General features: G+C 45.4%; 1 protein-coding gene across 1 annotated transcript in view; it reads right to left on the minus strand.

The window, feature by feature from the left end:
- Positions 1–5,983, minus strand: part of LOC109677648 (V-set and transmembrane domain-containing protein 5) — a 28,365-nt gene extending 22,382 nt beyond the window's left edge. The window contains exon 1 of the mRNA XM_020153519.2: positions 5,697–5,983. Coding sequence (XP_020009108.1) covers positions 5,697–5,787 — 91 coding nt within the window. The 5' untranslated portion in view covers positions 5,788–5,983. The remainder of the gene's footprint in view (positions 1–5,696) is intronic.
- Positions 5,984–17,799: the final 11,816 nt, after the last annotated feature.

Genomic DNA, 17,799 nt, shown 5'->3' on the forward strand with positions numbered 1-17,799 from the left:
CGCAGAGATGCTGACTTAACTGGTCTGGGGTAGGGTGGCACCTGTCATTCTTACAAGCTCTCCGTGTTCTAATGTGTTGCCTTGGTTAAGAACCATTAAGCTCTCTCACTCTCCTTGCACTATGTACTCAGAAGAGGGTGATGTCACATACAGGGCTTGCAGATAGCACTGGGACTGGGACCAGTCCCCTAAGCCCTTTCCTTCTGTCAGCTGGGGAGTCTCTGCAGCAGGCCTCCTTTGGGGTCAGCATGGTGCAGGCCTGAGCTGCCCCTGAGGGTGTGCCTCAGCAGGGAGAAAGACCAGCATGCCTTCTTAACTGGCTGGACATGTGGACAAGGAATGTCCTGTGCTCCCTTTATGATCTAGTTTGTCATTTCCCCTTTGCTCACAAGACTTACCTACCAGGTCTAGCAGAATAAGTTATAGGAAGTGTCATTTTCAAACTCAACCTCCAATCCTCTTTCTCTCTGACTCCATTTTAGCTGGCTAAGCAAACATACATCACATAACTACAGCCTGCATATGTGCGGTGGTCCCATAGGATTATATCCCTTGGTGATATCACAGCCATTTCAGTTTGTGTAAGCATACTCAGTGATGTTCATACAACAACAAAATTGACTAATGACACATTTTTCAGAATGTATGGCCATCTTAAGCATTGCATGACTATACTTTGCCATCTTAATCCCATTTTCCAGGGAAAACCAAGGTGTGGGGTCCTGAATGCTCAGGCTTTGGGTGACTGTGTCAGTGTGGTCAGTTACACATCAGCTATGTTCCCAGTGGTATTGCTAGAGCCAAACTTACTTCCTCTTCTGCTTAGCACTCTGCCAGGGCCCCAGAAATATAGTGTACCTATTTTTTGAGTCCCTTCTGTACAGTTGCAATTCTCTTCTTCACACTGTCCTGCTTCACACACTTCCTCGCCTTTCAAAACTCAACCTCCACTCCTCTTTGAAGCCTTTTTGGCTCCCCAGGTAGGATGCCTCCAGTGACACTGCCTCTGCAAGGATTCAACTTCAATCCAGGCCAACAGCCACTGTAGTGAAGTTATTGATTTGTAACAAGCATTCTGACTTCAGATATATTAAAATGTTTTAAAAGAGGGGGAAAACAGACAGAGGATGAAGAATATAGCTTTCCTTAGGTCGTGGGGATAATGGAGAACAGTGGTCCTCTGGTCCCAGTCCCCCTCCCAGAACAGCAAAGAGTATACTTGGAAGACTCTGGAGATCAGGAATAAAGAAATTTGGGTGACTTTCTCCTTCAATAGCTTCATTTAGTCCCCAAGGCTGATTTTGAGTACTAACCATGTGAAAGGGAGGTGTGTGTGCAAGGGGGTGCCTCTCAACCAGGGAGCTGGTGCCTCTTCCATACAACGTGCCAATCACTAGTATTGTCCATGGCACTCTACACTGAGTATCTGTCTCTATCCTCATTGCAAGCTAAAAGCTGAAAGCTTAAATCCCATCAGGAGAGGCCTGGCTAGGTGAAAAGTAGCATATTTGTCTGATGACATATGTACAGCATTTGAAAGGGATGCACAAGACCTCTGTTTACTAACATGGATGGAGCTGGAGAAAATTGGTGTAAGAACTAAGCCAGTGAATAACAAGTACAGCATGATTGAATCTTTTCTTTTTTGGCAGTGTTGGGATTTGAACTTAGGGTTTCATGCTTGCTAAGCAGATGACTGCATTTTTTTAAAGGACATTGAAAAATCATTTTTACCCAATGGGTATGTTTGTGTGTATGCAAAACCATTTTCTATAAATTTGAAAGAACAATGCAGAGTGAGACCAAACCTCATTTGTCTCTCTTTCATCAGGGGCCAACCCAAAGCCTCATGCAGCATCATAGGTGCTTGCTTAGTAAATGAGTTCTGTGTGGGAAATCAGTATCAGCACCTAATGAGGCCTGATTCTGAAGTGATGGACCCAGGAGTTTCCCAAGGGTCTCGCTCCTATGCCATTTCACCCTCCTCTTTCTCTGTATGCTCAGTTAAGCCCAGAGCCCACAGCTCCATTCTAGTTATGGCAACCATGGGTCTGCCCACTCCAGGTCCAGAGCCAGACTCCATTCCAACTCTGCTGCTCCTGGAGACTGGGCCCTGAGTAACTTGGTGGGGCTGCCTCCTTCAGCCCTGGTCCCACCGTGTTAAAGGATGCTCATGCATGCGTGTGTGTGTGTGTGTGTGTGTGTGTGTGTGTGTGTGTGTGTGTGCTGGGGAGTGGATTGCTTCTTAAAAATTAGAGTTGGTGCAAAAGAAAAAGTTAACCAGGTCCCAGACTTGGATCATCTGTTTTCAAATGATAGGGAGCATTGGGTACTCACAGGCCTGATGCCAGGTTGAGGGTTGGGAAAAGAAATAAACAAGGGTTTTAGAAAGGCACTCCATGCTGGACTACCAGCTTTCTGAGGGTACAAACCTTTAAGACCCTTTCTTAGTTGGGAATGCTGTAATATATACCCAGATCCAGTGGCTTACAAAATGGGCATTTATTTCTCATAATTCTGGAGGCTAGAAAGTCCAAGATCTAGGTGCTGGCAGATTTGCATCTTAATGAGGTGAGGGTTCTCTTCCTGGCCTGGAAACTGTTATCTTCTTGCTGTGTCCTCACAAACTCTGGTCTCTCCCTCCACCCCAGTACTGGGGATTGAACTCATTCCTTGCTATGTCATGCTCTACCATTTGAGCTCTTGAGCTAACTTTGGCTGGACTGTCTTTGAACTGAGATCTTCCTCCCTCCACCTCCTGAGTAGCCGGGGTCACAGGCGTGCACCACACCTGGGCATATTTTTTCTCTTTCTTATGAGGACACTAGTGTGCCATCAGGGAAGTTCCCCCTCAGTATCCCATCTAATCACCTCCCAAAGGTCCTACAATAGAGGTAGAGTTTCGATCTATGAATTCTGTGAGGACACAAACATTTAGTCCACAACCTTCTGTCTCTGATCTCCCCAAATTCATATACTTCTTTCATGAAAAATATATTCATTTCATACCAATAGGCCCCGAAGTTTTAACTCAATTTAGTATTAACTCTTAAATCTAATGTCTAATTTAAATAACATCTAAGTCAAATATGGGTGAGAGTCTGAGACAATTACCTCTTCAGTTATGAACTTGTGAAACTACAGCTATGTGCTTCCCAAATACAATGGTGGGACAGGCAGAGGATACAGACTCTCATCCAAGAGGGAGAAACTGGAAGGAGGAAAGGGGTGATGGGTTCCAAGCAAGTCCAAAATGTAGCAAGGCAAGTGCCATTGAACTGAGGAATCAGCCCTGATGATCTTTGAACCACTTTTGGTTATTCCTCTTCTATCTGGAGGAACAGTACATGTTTACAGCTGCATAGCAATATGGTTCTGTCCTGTAGGATTTAAGATGTTCACATTCTTCCCTCCTTCTGTTGTGTGCCCCTTCCCTTCAGTTCAAACTGGCAGTGTTGCTGCTGGGGAGACCAATTGCTGCCTAAGGTCACACCCACAGTAATCATATCAACTGGCTGTTTACAGGCTGGGTGTGGTGGCTCATGCCTGTCATCCTAACTTCGCAGGAAGCATACAAAGAAGGATCGTGGTCCAGGCCAGATTGGGCATAAACGTGAGATCCTATTTAAAAAATAACTAAAGCAAAAATGCATGGAGGTGTGGCTCAAGTGCTAGAGCACCTGCCTAGCAAACATGATGCTCTGAGTTCAAACTCCACTATCGCTCCGCGCCCCCCCCCCCAAATCATATGGCTATTTACCACACCTTGCTGTTCTTTTCCAAACATACTTTTTTATTTTTTGCAATATGGACAGGCTGAGAGTTTTCCAAATCTTTTCCTTTTTGTTTACTAATTCTTCAAATCTTCGCCCCCCCCTTTCTACTATAAGCAGTCAGCCTTTCCTTCAACACTTTGCTTAGAAATTTCCTCAGCTAAATATCCAAATGCATCAGTTGCAAATTGTTCCATCTACAAAACACTAGAACATAAACACAATTCAGCCTGACTCTTTGCCATCTTATAAGAATTCTCTTTTCTCTTTTCTCCACCGCCCAATAACGTACTCCTCATTTCTCTGAGACCTCACCAGAACAGTCCTTAACATCCATACTTCCATTGTGTACCTCAGAAGTCCTCCAGCCTCTACCCATCACTCAGTTCCAAAACACTTTCACAATTGTAGGTAGTCATTACAGTAGCTCACTTCTGGGTACCAATTTCTGTCTAGTCAGCTTGGGCTACTATAAAAAAATACCATACATTGGATGACTTAAACTAGTCATTTCCTTCTCATAGTTTTGAAGGTTGGAGAGTGCAAAATCAAGGTCTAGTAGGCTGTTTTTAGTGAGGGTTCTCTTCTTGGCTTGTTACATTGTGCTTGCTATGTTTTCACAGGGTAGAGTAGAGAGAGAGACCAGAGCTCTCCTTTCTTTCCCTCTTCCTATAAGGACACCAATCCCATCTTAGGGGCTCCAACTTCATGAATTCATCTAAGTCTAATTACCTTCAAAGGCCTCACCTCCAAATAACATCACACTAGAGGTTAAAGGTTCAACCTGTAAATTCTGGGGGAACACAAATATTTAGTTTATAACAGCACAATTTATAGAGGAAAGGCTTTAAAGACAGAGCATTTGTCGGTATACCTTTAACACAGACTTTCTGGATTGAAGCTCCTTTTTTTCAGGGCTGGGAATCGAACCCAGGGCTTGTGCATGCTAGATAAATGCTGTCACTGAACTGCATCCTCAGCTCTGGACTGAAGCTCTTGATCCATGTCAAGGAGGCAACAGTCATTAGGGCTGGTTTAACTCACAGGCCTCATTCAGGCAGGTACACATTCCTTCATCATCTTTTAACGGGTAGTTCTGGACTAGCACTGGGGAAGTGCTAGGGACTCTGAGCCGAAAGACAGCTTGCCTCCACGGAGCTTAAAGCTGTGCAGTTACAAACATTTGCCTGTTAGCCGGGTTTTTCTTGTGCTATCTTGTCTGGGAAACCCTGCATTCCCTCTGTCCAGTTCCCCTGGCTGCTGGTAGGTGTGGCTCCCTTTGGAAGGTTTCCTCGCGTTCCCCTAGTCTGAGTCCTGAGCCTCTAGTGCCGCCGAATGTGACACCTACTGCCTCTGCAGGCTTGCCCCTCCGAGGCTGGCGCTCTTGTCTGCTTGTCTGTCCCCCTCTCCCCCATGAGAGGTGGGCTCGGTGCGGAGAGGTCCACCTTCTCCAACCCGACGAACTGAGGCCCCAGCGCTCATCTCCAAACCCCTACAATCACTTCTCCTTAGGATTAGGCTGTTGTGGATTAGTCTGAATAAGCCGGGAGGCCCGAGGAACGCTCGGGAAATGTGGTGGGGTCCCTATAGGAGCGGGCGGGGTGCGTGCGCCCTTGGGAGCGGCAGTCTGGTTATTCCAGGAAAAAGAAAGAAATGTTGCAGAGGAGGCGGCCACCCGGCGGGGATCGGTTGTCACCCGGCGGGGATCAGTTGTCACCCCGGCCGGCTTCCGGCTCTGATAACTGCAGGCCGGGTTCCCCGGGCGCCCCAAAACGGCCCAGGTTCCTCTGCGCCTCCGGCCGCACCCAGCCAGCCCCGCGAGCGAGCGGAGAGGTGCGGGGCAGTGGGACCGTCCCCACCGCGATCCCGCGCCGCCCCGCTCCGGTCTCCCCCCTCCCCCGCCCCCACGCCCCCCGCGCTTACTCTGCAGACAGCGGACCGCGGCCAGGCAGAGCGCGAAGAGCCCCAGGGAGATGGCGCGGGTCTTACTGCTCCCGCACCACACAGGCCTCATGAGCGCGCGGGTCGGAGGGCCAGGCGTGGGCCGCCCGGTGAGGGCTCGCGTCCGCCGCCGCTCCCGCTCCACCTCCCGCAGGTTCTCCAGGGCAGGCGCAGAGCGCAGAGGAGCTGCTGGTACTTTTGCTGCACGAGTTCCTGACGTGGGGCGGAGGGGGGGTAGGGGGGGAAGACAGGAGAGGGAGGGGAAGAGAGGACTGGATAGGAGAGAGAAGAGAAGAGAGAGAGAAGAGAGAGGACAGAAGAGGAGAAAGAGAGAGAGAGAGAGAGAGAGAGAGAGAGAGAGAGAGAGAATGAGAATGGGAAGGAGGCTTGTGAGTGTAAGGCTGAGTGGTAAATACCGAATGGAATGGGAAGGCACACACTCAGATAAATACTGGCAAACAATTAGCAATCTCTTGACGTCTACACCCACTTTACCAGTATCCATTCAAGATCCGATACCAGGGTGGCAGGAGGGAGGGAATACTAGATGTGACCTGAGGACTGAAAGTGATGGCTCCGTGGTCAAAGGGAAGGCTTTTAGGAAAATGAAATGAAGCTTGGGATGAGAGGAGCGAGGGAGACAGAAAGACTCAGGCTGCTTTGGGTGGACCACTGGACAGTGATAATATTTATCCTCCACCTACCCAGGAAATGCTCACTGGACGCTGCTTATTTGCACAGGGCCTGGCACATGTGGTCACTCTACTCACTCATAGGACATTGATGAAATAAAGTTGGGGACCGTGCTAAGCACTAGCAATATAACAAGACATTTGGGAAGCTGGGCTTGGTGGTGGTGGGCTTCTATAGTCCTAGCACTCTATAATCCTAGAAGAGGACCTATAATTCTAGAAGGGGAATGCAGGAAGATGGATGTGGGCACTTCTATAGAAATTCTAGCAAGGCTGGAGGGGTGAGTGTTGACCAACTGCAGTTCACTATATATGCTACTGTGGCAGTGAAGACCCAGGCTGCTATGGGGTGTCAACAAGAGTATGTATGTATAAAGTGGGGAGAGAAAGGACAGGACACAAGTATTGTGTGGTGTTTCTTCTCCATTTGGTCAAAAGTAGATAGATTTCCTAGCCTCCCTTGTTTGTAGGGGTGTAGCAGTGCCAATCAGTGCTGGCCAGTGATATTTAAGGTGAAATCTTCTTGGGGTGTTTCTGGAAAAGGTTTTGCTGATAAAAAGGACAGATAAGGCTGGGAGTGCCCCTACCTTGAAGACAGTCCTTCTCTTTCTATCTGTGGCACCTGTCTTGCTTCCATAAAGTTACATGGGTGAGGACAAATTTTTCATGCTAAGTAAGGATGGTGAAGTAGAAAGATGGAGAGAACTATGAGACCGTGATACTGCAACACACTTTCCTGCATCCTTCTGGTTCCTAATGGACACTCCTTGTTAGTCCCCGGTGAGGTCAACAACAGCAGCACCCTGCTGACTGCCCTAGAGTAGGAGTGTCACCCAGGCTAACTGCTAAAAAGTACCCTCTTCACCAGCCTAAGTGTTTGGCTTAGGGATGGGAAAATAAGGCCACCAATAGTGATGATATGAGTCACTACTGGGATTGCTAAAAGCTGGGATACGTCTATACCACCCTGAACACGCCCAATCTCCTCTAAAAGCTGGGGTACTAGTTAGGCCATGCCTAGCATGTGGAGAGGGTCTGAATTGAGAATGAAGCTGAACTAGCATGGCACATGCTAGCAATTGAAGCACTCTGGAGGCTGAGGGAGGAGGATTCTGAGTTTATGGCCAGCCTGGGTTAATAGTGAGACCCTGTTTCAAAAAAAAACAAAAAACAAACAAAAAAAAAAAAACAAAAAGGGAAAAAGAATGAAGCCAAGATGAGGCAAACTGAGCTGGGAACCAGGAGAGAGATACAGTCCGAATTACATGGTTTTCATACTGGGATTTGGATCCCTACGTCTACCAGTTGTTAGCAGATAATCGTTTTTGCTTGAGCAAATTTAAGTTAGAGTTCTATGATATAAAAATGATGTTGGTCAACCACTACAAAGTTACACTGAGATAGGAAGAATAAAATTAACAAGTTTATTGCATCGCTGAGTCACTCTGCCAGTTCTGTCTCTCACTTACATTTCTCAGACTTTATTCTTTCTTATTTATACATTCATTTAACAAATAGTCATTAGTGACTATTAGGACCAGGTGCCAGGTAAATGGCTGTGAGCAAAACAGGCAATTTACTCTGTCCCCCTCTCAGAAGTAAGAGCCTGGTGCCTAGAAGCCTTTCTAAATTTGGGATAGCCTGTATCTACTAGTTTGTGAATTCCTTGGGACCATGTGTTATTCATCATTAAAGCTAGCACATTGCCTGGTACAAGGACACACTGGATAAATGTTTGGTGAATAAACAAAAGTGCAAGTGATTTCTGAAGTCTTTTACATGGAATAAAGAAAATAGAGAAATGTCAAGAAAACCACTTATTATAGTCAGGGACATTCTGAATTTTTAACTTTTCTTCTTTTTTGCAGTGCTGGGTCTCAAACTCAGAGCCTCGTGTATGCTAAGCAAGCACTCTGCCATTGAGGTACACCTTAAGAGCCTATATTTTCTTTAAAAAAATTGATTGGATTCAAATTAAAAAATCACTTGAAGGTGAGCATGGGTGCCGAGGCAGGAGGATTGAAAGTGTCAGGTCAGCCTGGGCTACACAATGAGACCCTGTCTTCAAAAGAGAAAGACAGAGTGACAGAGAGAAAGGGAGGGAAAGAGAGAGAGAGAGAGAGGAAGAGAAGAGAAGAAAAATTACTGTCACCAACTAGCTCCTTGGCCATGGAGGAGTGACATCAACTCTCTGGACCCCTGAAGGGCTTGGGCTGTACCAGAAGTCGTCACTTCTGGCTATCTATTAGGAAAAAACACCACAGTCTGGATGCTATTACATTTGAAAGCATCAGATTTTCTGGGAGTGGGACTGAAGCATCAGTGTTTTAGAGAGCTCCCTGAGATTCCAGTGTGACATATTCCCTGGGTGGAAAGGCTCTGCTCCAGACTGAAGGCTTATCATGGCCAGGTGCAATGGCTATTAGATAAAGCTTATCGTGTCTTTTTTGAATGTAGATTTCATAGAGGGGAGGGAGGGAGGCAGCATGAGTCTGTTTAAGACATGATTCTGTTCACATTTCACTCATTCATTCAACAAATATGAATTGCCTACAAGATCCAGGCATGGCATCAGTTTGATTGAAGCACAGGGCAACAAGGGGGGAGGAGAAACTAGAAAAGTAGATTGGGACTAAGATCTGTAAACTGAGTACTCTGAGGATGCTTGCCATCCTTAAAAGGCTGCAACTCAAGATTCATGGGTTATGAAATATAGCTGCCCCTTGCAGTCTTTGACATACATGCTAGCCCTTGGGTACTCGTTGGCTATTCTCACAAGTCAGCCACTCAGGGAGAAAACAATCTGTGTTTATTTTCTCAAAATCAGAAGAAAATGATGTGTGCCTAAAGCAACTTAGCTTTGTGACTGTTCCATATATATATATGGTTTTGTTGGGGTTTTTTTTGTGATACTGAGGCTTGAACTCAGGGCCTTCACCTTGAGCCACTCTGCCAGCCTTTTTTGTGATGGATGTTTTCGAGATAAGGTCTCATGATCTATATGCCTGGGCTGGCTTCGGACTGTGATCCTTCTGATATCTACCTCCTGAATATCTAGGATTACAGGTGTGAGCCCCCGGCACCTGGCTCCCTCCATGCATTTTTCATTTTTGAGAACAGTCACGATTTTAAATGTTTTTCCATTGTTCCTACAAGTACCTATGAATTTGTGAGACTATATATTTTGGTATTTTGCAAAATTAATCACCATTTTCAGAGGCTTGCAAACTCTTGCTTCTTTTGTCTTTCTGAAAGATATACTTGTTCAGTTATGGGATGTATATCATGGTGACAGTCAGGTGAGTGAACTGGGAGAGGATTGTGTTGAGTGCTACAATACGGAAGACCAATAAGAACTTTTATTAAGGTTGGTTCCTTTGATCTGGGCTTTATGCTGCGACATAGTGATCAAGAGTCTGTAAGGTGAGTTGCTTCGTCTTCCCAATGTCACCGTGGGACCACATGGAGACCAAGCCTATTAAAGGGAAAAACGAGTAAGGTAGTATCCTCCTTTGAACGCTAATTGTTCAAACTGCCTGTACTATGCAGGCTGTTTTTCGCCTTTATAACCAGAGTGGTGATTGATGCACACAAGCCTTAGTTCCTTGTTAGACTTCAGGAACCTAAAGGAGTTTTAACATAGGGCATTTGAAGTATTCCTGAACCAATAGCCAGCTATGGCACTATTAGCTTTGTGACCTTGAGAAAATTGCTTCACCTCTCTAAACTTGAGCTACTTGGTCTGTGAGTTGGGTAGTACTGTGTTATTTTACAAGGTTCTTGTGAAGATGAGAGTAGATTGCTAACTATGGAGACCGTCCTATTTTTTTTTTTTTGCCAGCACTGGGGTTTGAACTCAGAGCCTTATACTTGTTAGGCAGGCCCTCTTGCCGATTGAGCCACTCCACCAGCCCTTTTTTTGTGATAGGGTCTCACAAACTATTTGCCAGGCTGGCTTTGAACCTTGATCCTCCTGATCTCTGCCTCCTCAGTAGCTAGGATTAAAGGCATGAGCTATCAGAACCCAGCGAGAGTGTCTTACGTATAATAACTTATTTAATCATTTAATCCAATAGGAAGACACTACTATTATATCAATTTTAAGATGAGAAGATTGAGGCTTAGAGTTCCTAAGTGGCCGAAGTTTACTTGAACCCAGCTGCTTGTCTTAGGAGGCTGTGCTCGTCACTGCCATTCCACTTCTCCTTGCTGTTAAATGAGATAGTATGTGAGATGTCCAGCACAGTGTCCAGCCCAGAACAGCACAATAAATATAGGTTTTCTCCCTCCTTTGAAACAAAATCACAGAGCAAGATGTCAAATATCACACCATTTACCTACAACTTGGGAACCATACAGGAAAATTTGCAGTAGGTGAAATCAATGTCAGACTGTCTTACTTTCACTATCTTGACATCTCAGTTTCTTGGGTTTGGGACATGATTACAAGTACTTGGAAGCATGGGTCTGTCAAGTAAATCAGTTTCACTACACATTTTTCATTAAGTTGGTTGTAATTCCTTACTTATACTCAAGTCCTGGAAAGAGATTCCTGAGCCCCTTTTAAAGCAGTCAGGCCCTGGATCCTGAGAGTGTCTAGGTTAGCACTGTAAACTCACCAACAACCTCAGGAGACCAAACATGTCAGAGTCAATGTGGGGCAGGGATGGATTAGCTATTTTTTGATTTGGACCATAAAGAACTCTGCTAAAAATAACTGTTTAGGAATAATCGGAGCATTATAAGCCATGAAATCTGTTGAGAGTCTATACAAAAGTGGCCAGTCCAGGAGAGACCCTCAGATCCAGGGCGTGGCTTGGAGTGAGGGAAAAACTGCCTGGCATTGCTCATAGCAGCACAGCTCTGCCTTAGTGGGGCACTAACTCAGTGGAGGCAGGTGTGGTCTTCTGTGAGACCTGTTGGTAGAAGTTGCAAAGGAGCCACCCCTTTCCTTCTGTAGCTTCCAGCCCCACTGGGGAGGCACAGCAGGTCAGAAGGCCAGAGCTGCATTAGGGAGTACCAAGTGAGTGGGGTCCCAGACACCATGAATGTTCCCCAGGACAGAGGGGATGGGAGTGGGTGACAGAGGCACAAATGTGGATTCTTAGAGTGGGTAACCTTGATTTTCCACTACAGGGCTGACTTCATGGCTGTAGTGCCTGTCATGCTCCAGGGCTTCACATGTTTAGATTAATGTTTTGCTGATGCTACCTCTTTTTTTGGTGCTGGGGCTTGAACTCAGGGCCTCATGCTTGCAAGGCAGGCACTGTACCACTTGAGTCATCCTGCCAGACCCATTTTTGTGTTGAGTATTTTTGAGCTAGGGTCTCACAAACTATTTTCCTGGGCTGGACTCAAACCATGATCCTCCTGGTCTCTGCCTCCAGAGGAGATAGGATTATAGGTGTGGGTCACTGGTGTCTGCTTAAAATTCTTAATAATTTTTGAGCATGCAGTACCTGAGTTTTCATTTTGTACTGGGCCCCACAAATTATGTCCTGATGAACCCAACCAACAGATTATTTCCAGCATCTATAATTTTTCTTTCCCCATAGACTTTTCCCTTTTATTTCCTGTCTCACTTCCTCCTTGTTTTCTGCACTTTAAACCTCCAGGCAACTGTTGCTCTTGTCTCACTGTGGCCCTCCATGCCTAAATGACTCAAGACCTCAGTATCATTCCTTTACATGGTTTGCATCCTCCTGCTTTTCCCCATTTCCAGAGCCATTCACCTGCTTCAGGCCTACCTTGTCTTTTGTCTAGTCTCTAAACCTTTATTTGTGTGTGCTTTTAGAGACCACCTGCATTGGTCTACACTGGGAGCTTGTTAGAAATGCAAAACTTTGGGCCCTGCCCTCTGTCTACATTTGAACAAAATGCTTTAAAATGTGAGAGGAAGTCTGATCAGTGGTTCTGGACTTTGGATATACATTAGAATCACCTGACAAGATTTAACAAAAACAAGTGACTGGGTTCTGTCCTTAGATTTCTATTTAGTTAGGAAGCTTCATTTAAAAAAAATTTTTATAGCTCCCCTTTCCATTTATTTTACTTACCTATTGCTATAAAACAAATTACCCTAACACTTTAAACAACCCACATTTATTATCTCACAGGTTCTGTGGTTGAGGAATCCAGACACAGATTAGTGGCTCCTTTGCTTCAGAGCTTCTCACAAAGTTGAAATCAGGGTGTTGGCCCAGGGGTTTGCCCAAGGCCGCAGTCAAAGTTCAAGCAGGACTTGCTGCCAAGTGCACTCAGTGGTTATTGGCAGGACTGTTTCTCACAAGCTGTCAGACTGAGGGTCTCAGTACTTTGTTGTTTGTTACCTGAGAGGTTGCCTCCAGTGCTTGTCCACACGGGACTTTCCAACTTGCAACTCTAGTAAGAGAGACCATGTCACAGGTGTGAGATGTCACAGGGAACCCAAGGACACAATGGGACCCAGGATAGGGAAAAGCCATGAGAACCAGCTGCCAAACCAGTTGTTAGGTTTCCACCCATCCCAAGTTTGTACAGGGACATGGGTGATTTTTCTGATGTTAGTGGCAATGTTTGTTATCATCAATTTGAAGGCAATAGTCTGAATGGTTGAATTTGCCACATACACTCCCTTCCTCACTAGAAGATAGTCTAAGGCCAGGCGGTTTTGACATATAGCAGCACACATTTGGGTCTGTTGTCTGGCCAGTAATTCTAAGGCAGAAGCAGTCTGGTTGGTGATAATTTCTACCACTGCTTGTAACCTAATGATTCGATTGAGCATGTAAATGGGAGTCTGGAAACCCCAACTCCCATCTTGTGCCCAGAGATCCTTGGGACAAACCCAGCAGTTGGTGAGATTAGTAATTTTGACCAGGTAGTTGATGGTGGGGGTCATGGGTGGTGGTGAGGGACCTGTCCCATTAAAACAGGGAGAAAAAGACATACAAATCTCATAACATAAGGCAGATCATGGGTGGGACAGAGCACAGAAAGAGGAAACCAAAAATTAGAGCCCCACATGTAAGCAGGTCTACTATTGGGGAGAAGTCACCCATAGGACTGTGTTTAGAACTGTGGTTAGAGTAAGAGAGAGTGCAATGAAGAGGTAGGGGAGGAGGTCTGACATAAATTACTTTCCTGATGGAGTTTTCTTCAAGAGAAATTTAAGATCTGAGATGGGCTCACATGAGTAGTGAGTCTCCTTAGGAGCAGGTTTAACAGTGGCCAGGTAAGTAGGGGAAACCCAGCACTTGACTCTGGAGGTGTGGATAAAGATTCCAATCCAGCCACTCAGACTCCTGTTTGGGTGGAAAGCAGCAAAGGGTATGACCTCTTCCACAGGGGCTCTGAAGGACCACTGGGTACATGAGGAATTTTAACAAGCACCAAATCACCAGGAGAAAGGGAGGAGGAGAAGAAGAGGGGGCATGAGAGAGATGCCTTGGTGTAACTCAGTTGGGATTTGTTGAACTTAGCTAGCTGGGTGATACGGGAGGTAAGTCTGGCTGTTTCACCATCCAGAATGAGGTCACTGGTGAGAAACAGACAGCCATAAAGAGACTCAAAAGGGATGATGTTATCTAATTTGCTGCGGTGTTTCTGAGGCAGAGGAGGGCCAAGGTCAGGAGTTTGGGCCAGGGAAGATGTGTTTCCTGAGCCACTTTGGTTAGGTAGTGCTTGAGTAATCCATTGGTCTGTTCTACCTTCCCCAAGACTGGGGACTCCAGGCACAGTGGAGGTGATATTTTAAGTGAATCCAAACAGAAAGGGCTGTCCTTGCCCTCCCAATGGTAGAGCTGTCCATGTAGACTGACGGTCCACTTGTTCCTCAATGGGGCATTCAGAAATACTCTCTGGTGGGGGAGTAGTATTTGGACTTTAAGTTTGGACAGGAGGTCCTTTCCCAACAAGCGGATAAGGGTCTTGGGGACTAGTAGAAATGAGTGGCAGAAGTGGAAGTTCCCCCAAGAGCATGCCAAAGGCTGGGTAAAATATTGTTCTAGGGACTGGCTTAATATGCCCCAAATGCTGACTTTGTTGTTAGACCTGGGACCTGGAGAGAAAGGGATGACAGAGAAGTGGGCTCTGCTATCCAAAAGGAAAATGACTTTGTGCTTCTCAACTGTCAGGACTACCTTGGGCTCCTCGGTCTGGATGTCAAGAATTGGAGCCTGGACAGGAGACCCCTAGAACCGTCATTCAAGGGAGCCATATGGTCTCTTTTCTGAGTGGAGATGGGGATCCTTTGTGGGGGGCATGAGATGTCATGAGGGAATCCACAGATGTACTAAAGGGTTCTTGCTCTCAGAACACTCTCAAGAATAAGAGGCTGGAGCCCTGGAGTTACAGGCAGGAAAGAAACTTTATTGATAGAGAAAGGCTGAGCAGAGAGACACACAGAAGGGTGTGGAAACCAGGTGCCCCACCGAGTGCTGGAGTGGGGATATATATGTATATGACTTAGGCCCTAACCTAAAGAACAGTTTGTAGTCAGTCCTGTAAGTCCATTCTTGGCACATGCTTGCCTCCTGTACCTCCTGGTCCTCTGGCCAAGCTGGTTCCTCCACTTCTCCCAGGTCATGGGGCTTCTGCACTCCTAAGATGTCATGGGGCTGATTTATTTGAGACTGCTACAACTGAAAGCAAAATGGATCTTTTATACCCATTTCTGGAAATGACATTTTCTTTTTGGTGGTACTGAGATTTGAACTCAGGGTCTTACACTTGCTAGGGAGGTGTTCTACCACTTGAATCACTCTGCCAGTCCTTTTATGTGTCAGGTATTTTCAAGATATGGTCTCACAAACTATTTGCCCAGGCTGTCTTTGAAAGGCAATCCTCCTGATCTTTGCCTCCTGAGTAGCGAGGGTTACAGGCCTGAGCCACCAGTGCCTGACTGGGAATGACATTTTATTACTTTTGCCATAGTCTGTTCATTGGAAGCAAGCCACTGCATCCAGCCCACACTCAGCTGGGGAGATTACACAAGGCACAAGGGCATGACAACCAGGAGTGCTGGAATTAAAGACCCTCTGGTGCTGCAAACAGACACATGAGAGAGAAAATCTTGACAAGGCAATTTCTTTTGATCAAAAGGGTGCAAGCATGTATTCACTCCACAAAATGGCCAATAGTGGCTTCTCCTTATATTCCTGATGCAGTTGTATCTGCCTCTTACTTGGGATTTGTCCAGGTCAAAGGCTCACAGTCTCTCTCAATTGGCTAAAAGGCTTGGGGGATCGGTTATAGCACACAGTTTGGTGGGCAATTTTTGAAGGCAATGGAGCTGTACAAGAATCTGGAAGAAGAAACAGGAACCCTTTAAACAATGCAAGTCATCTAAGATGGTGACCTGAGGAATTTCAAGTAATCTAAGAGGGTGACATATACTTTGATAGAAAAGATCATTTTTCTTACAGGAGTAAGGATTGCTGGGTCCATCTTGGAAGTCTGCCTACCCCTCTACTTAGGTGATTCTAATGGTGGAAACCATTGTTCTAGACATGGAGGTAAAGAAGCCTATCCTGTACCGTAACTCAGATTAAACAGTGGTAGAAACCTGGGAAGATAAGAAGCTTGCAGCTATACTTGGGCTGTGTGGTAACAGTGTGGAAATCGAATAGTTACATTTGCCGAGGTCAAGCGGTGCATCATCCCTGTCCCCCACCTCCACTCTGCCAAGCCAAATACAGACTTCTGCAATAGTCTGATAACTTTCTCCACTCTTTCCCAGTCCTTCAATAAGAATAACAATGTTTTCTAACTTGTTTTCAGCATCAATCGTTCTTACTCAAATAACACTACAAATAATAGCTGATACCTTTTGGGAGCATACTAAATTCCAGGTGTTGTTCTAAATGCTTTACATTTATTACTCTATTTAACTTAAAAAAATCCCAAGAAGTTACTGTTAATGTCTTCATTTCCAATAAGGAAACTGAAGCAGTGAAAGGTTAAGTTCCTAGATCATATACCTCATCAGTAGGGGAATTAAGATTCAAATATAGGTGGTCTGCACCTTATGCTCTGAAATTATTAGCTTGATATAAAAAAAATCTTCAATGTCTAGCCATTTCCAATGATATTTGTTTTGTTTTGATAGTACCATGTACAATGGTGAAAAACTAGAAACAACATGATTGTCTAAAAATAGGAAAATAGTTCAGGAAATTGTGCTATATTTTGTGATGACCTTTAATGCCCATTAAAAAGGATGCTGTCTTAAAGAGTTTTAAAGACAGGGGAAAAACACAATGATGTTATGAGAAAAATAGGTGAAATTAGATAATGAGAAAAATAGACACTGAAAGGAAGTGGGCAGAAGATTAAGGAGGATAAGGATAAGGGGGAAGAAAGGGGAAAAGAGGTAAGGAAAGAGTAAGAAGTGTGCATTTAGAAAGGAGCCCACAAAAAAGGGAGAGACAGAGATGAGAGATGAAGGAAGGAAAGAGACAAAGGAGAGGAAAAGAAGTCAGATCCTTGCCAAGCCATCTATCCATTAAGTTGCCTCAGAATGCCCAGGACTAGAGGGAAATGCGTTTGCCAGAGGATCTGTCTGTGCTCCTGGCTGGCAAGAAACAGAGACAAGTAGTGTTGAGAGCATCTTTCATTAATATCAGAGTCTCCGGCCAACCCTAATGGCCCCTGGGCTGTGAGCTTAAAGAGACCAGGGAGTCAGCATAATGGTTGGGGGGATCTGGAAGCTCCTGGGTGGCCTGGACTAGTTTGTTTGGAGTGATTGATCTGGTGGTCCAGCAGCCCCCATGGGGAAGTTAATGGTCAGAGAGAAGCAGTTTATGGCAGCTGTGTTATTTGATAAGTCCTTTAGGTTTGCAGTCAGTTCAGATGCTGATCTTCCCCTGGAACCAACCACCTGTCTTCAAAAGTTTACAATCTAGTCAGTGGATGGCGACAGCCAAGTAAATTAATAATAAGACTAACTTATATCCTTAAAGAGCTAAATACTGCAGCTCCTTTCAAATGTCAGGGACTCAGTGAAGATTTGTTGAATACATAGGTGAATGAATGAATAAAAGTCCAACTCACGTATCTGCCAGCTCAGGGGAGGAAATGTTGTTTGTGAGCTAATTGTGTTACTTAGGATTGGACACATGGTAACCCCCCAGTTCAGTTTTATTAAATGAATGATGGGTAGGGTTTCACTGTGGACAGGGGAAATGCCCTCCAGGCTGCTGCCATGTGCTGGTGCCTCAGCAGTAACCGAATCGTGCTGTCAGTTTTTGTTAATAATTTACAAATCGTGTGTAAATTAAATCACCTACATCTCATTTCCCTTCTGTGAAGTGGCAGTGTGGAGTCATCATCTGCATTTACAGATGAAGACATGAGAGCCTGCCTGGCCTGCCTGGGTCCTGTGCCCAAGTAAAGTATGAGGCCAGCCCGGCGCC

Source organism: Castor canadensis, chromosome 1 (assembly GCF_047511655.1).
Source record: "Castor canadensis chromosome 1, mCasCan1.hap1v2, whole genome shotgun sequence".
In the NCBI taxonomy this organism is placed as follows: Eukaryota; Metazoa; Chordata; class Mammalia; order Rodentia; family Castoridae; genus Castor; species Castor canadensis.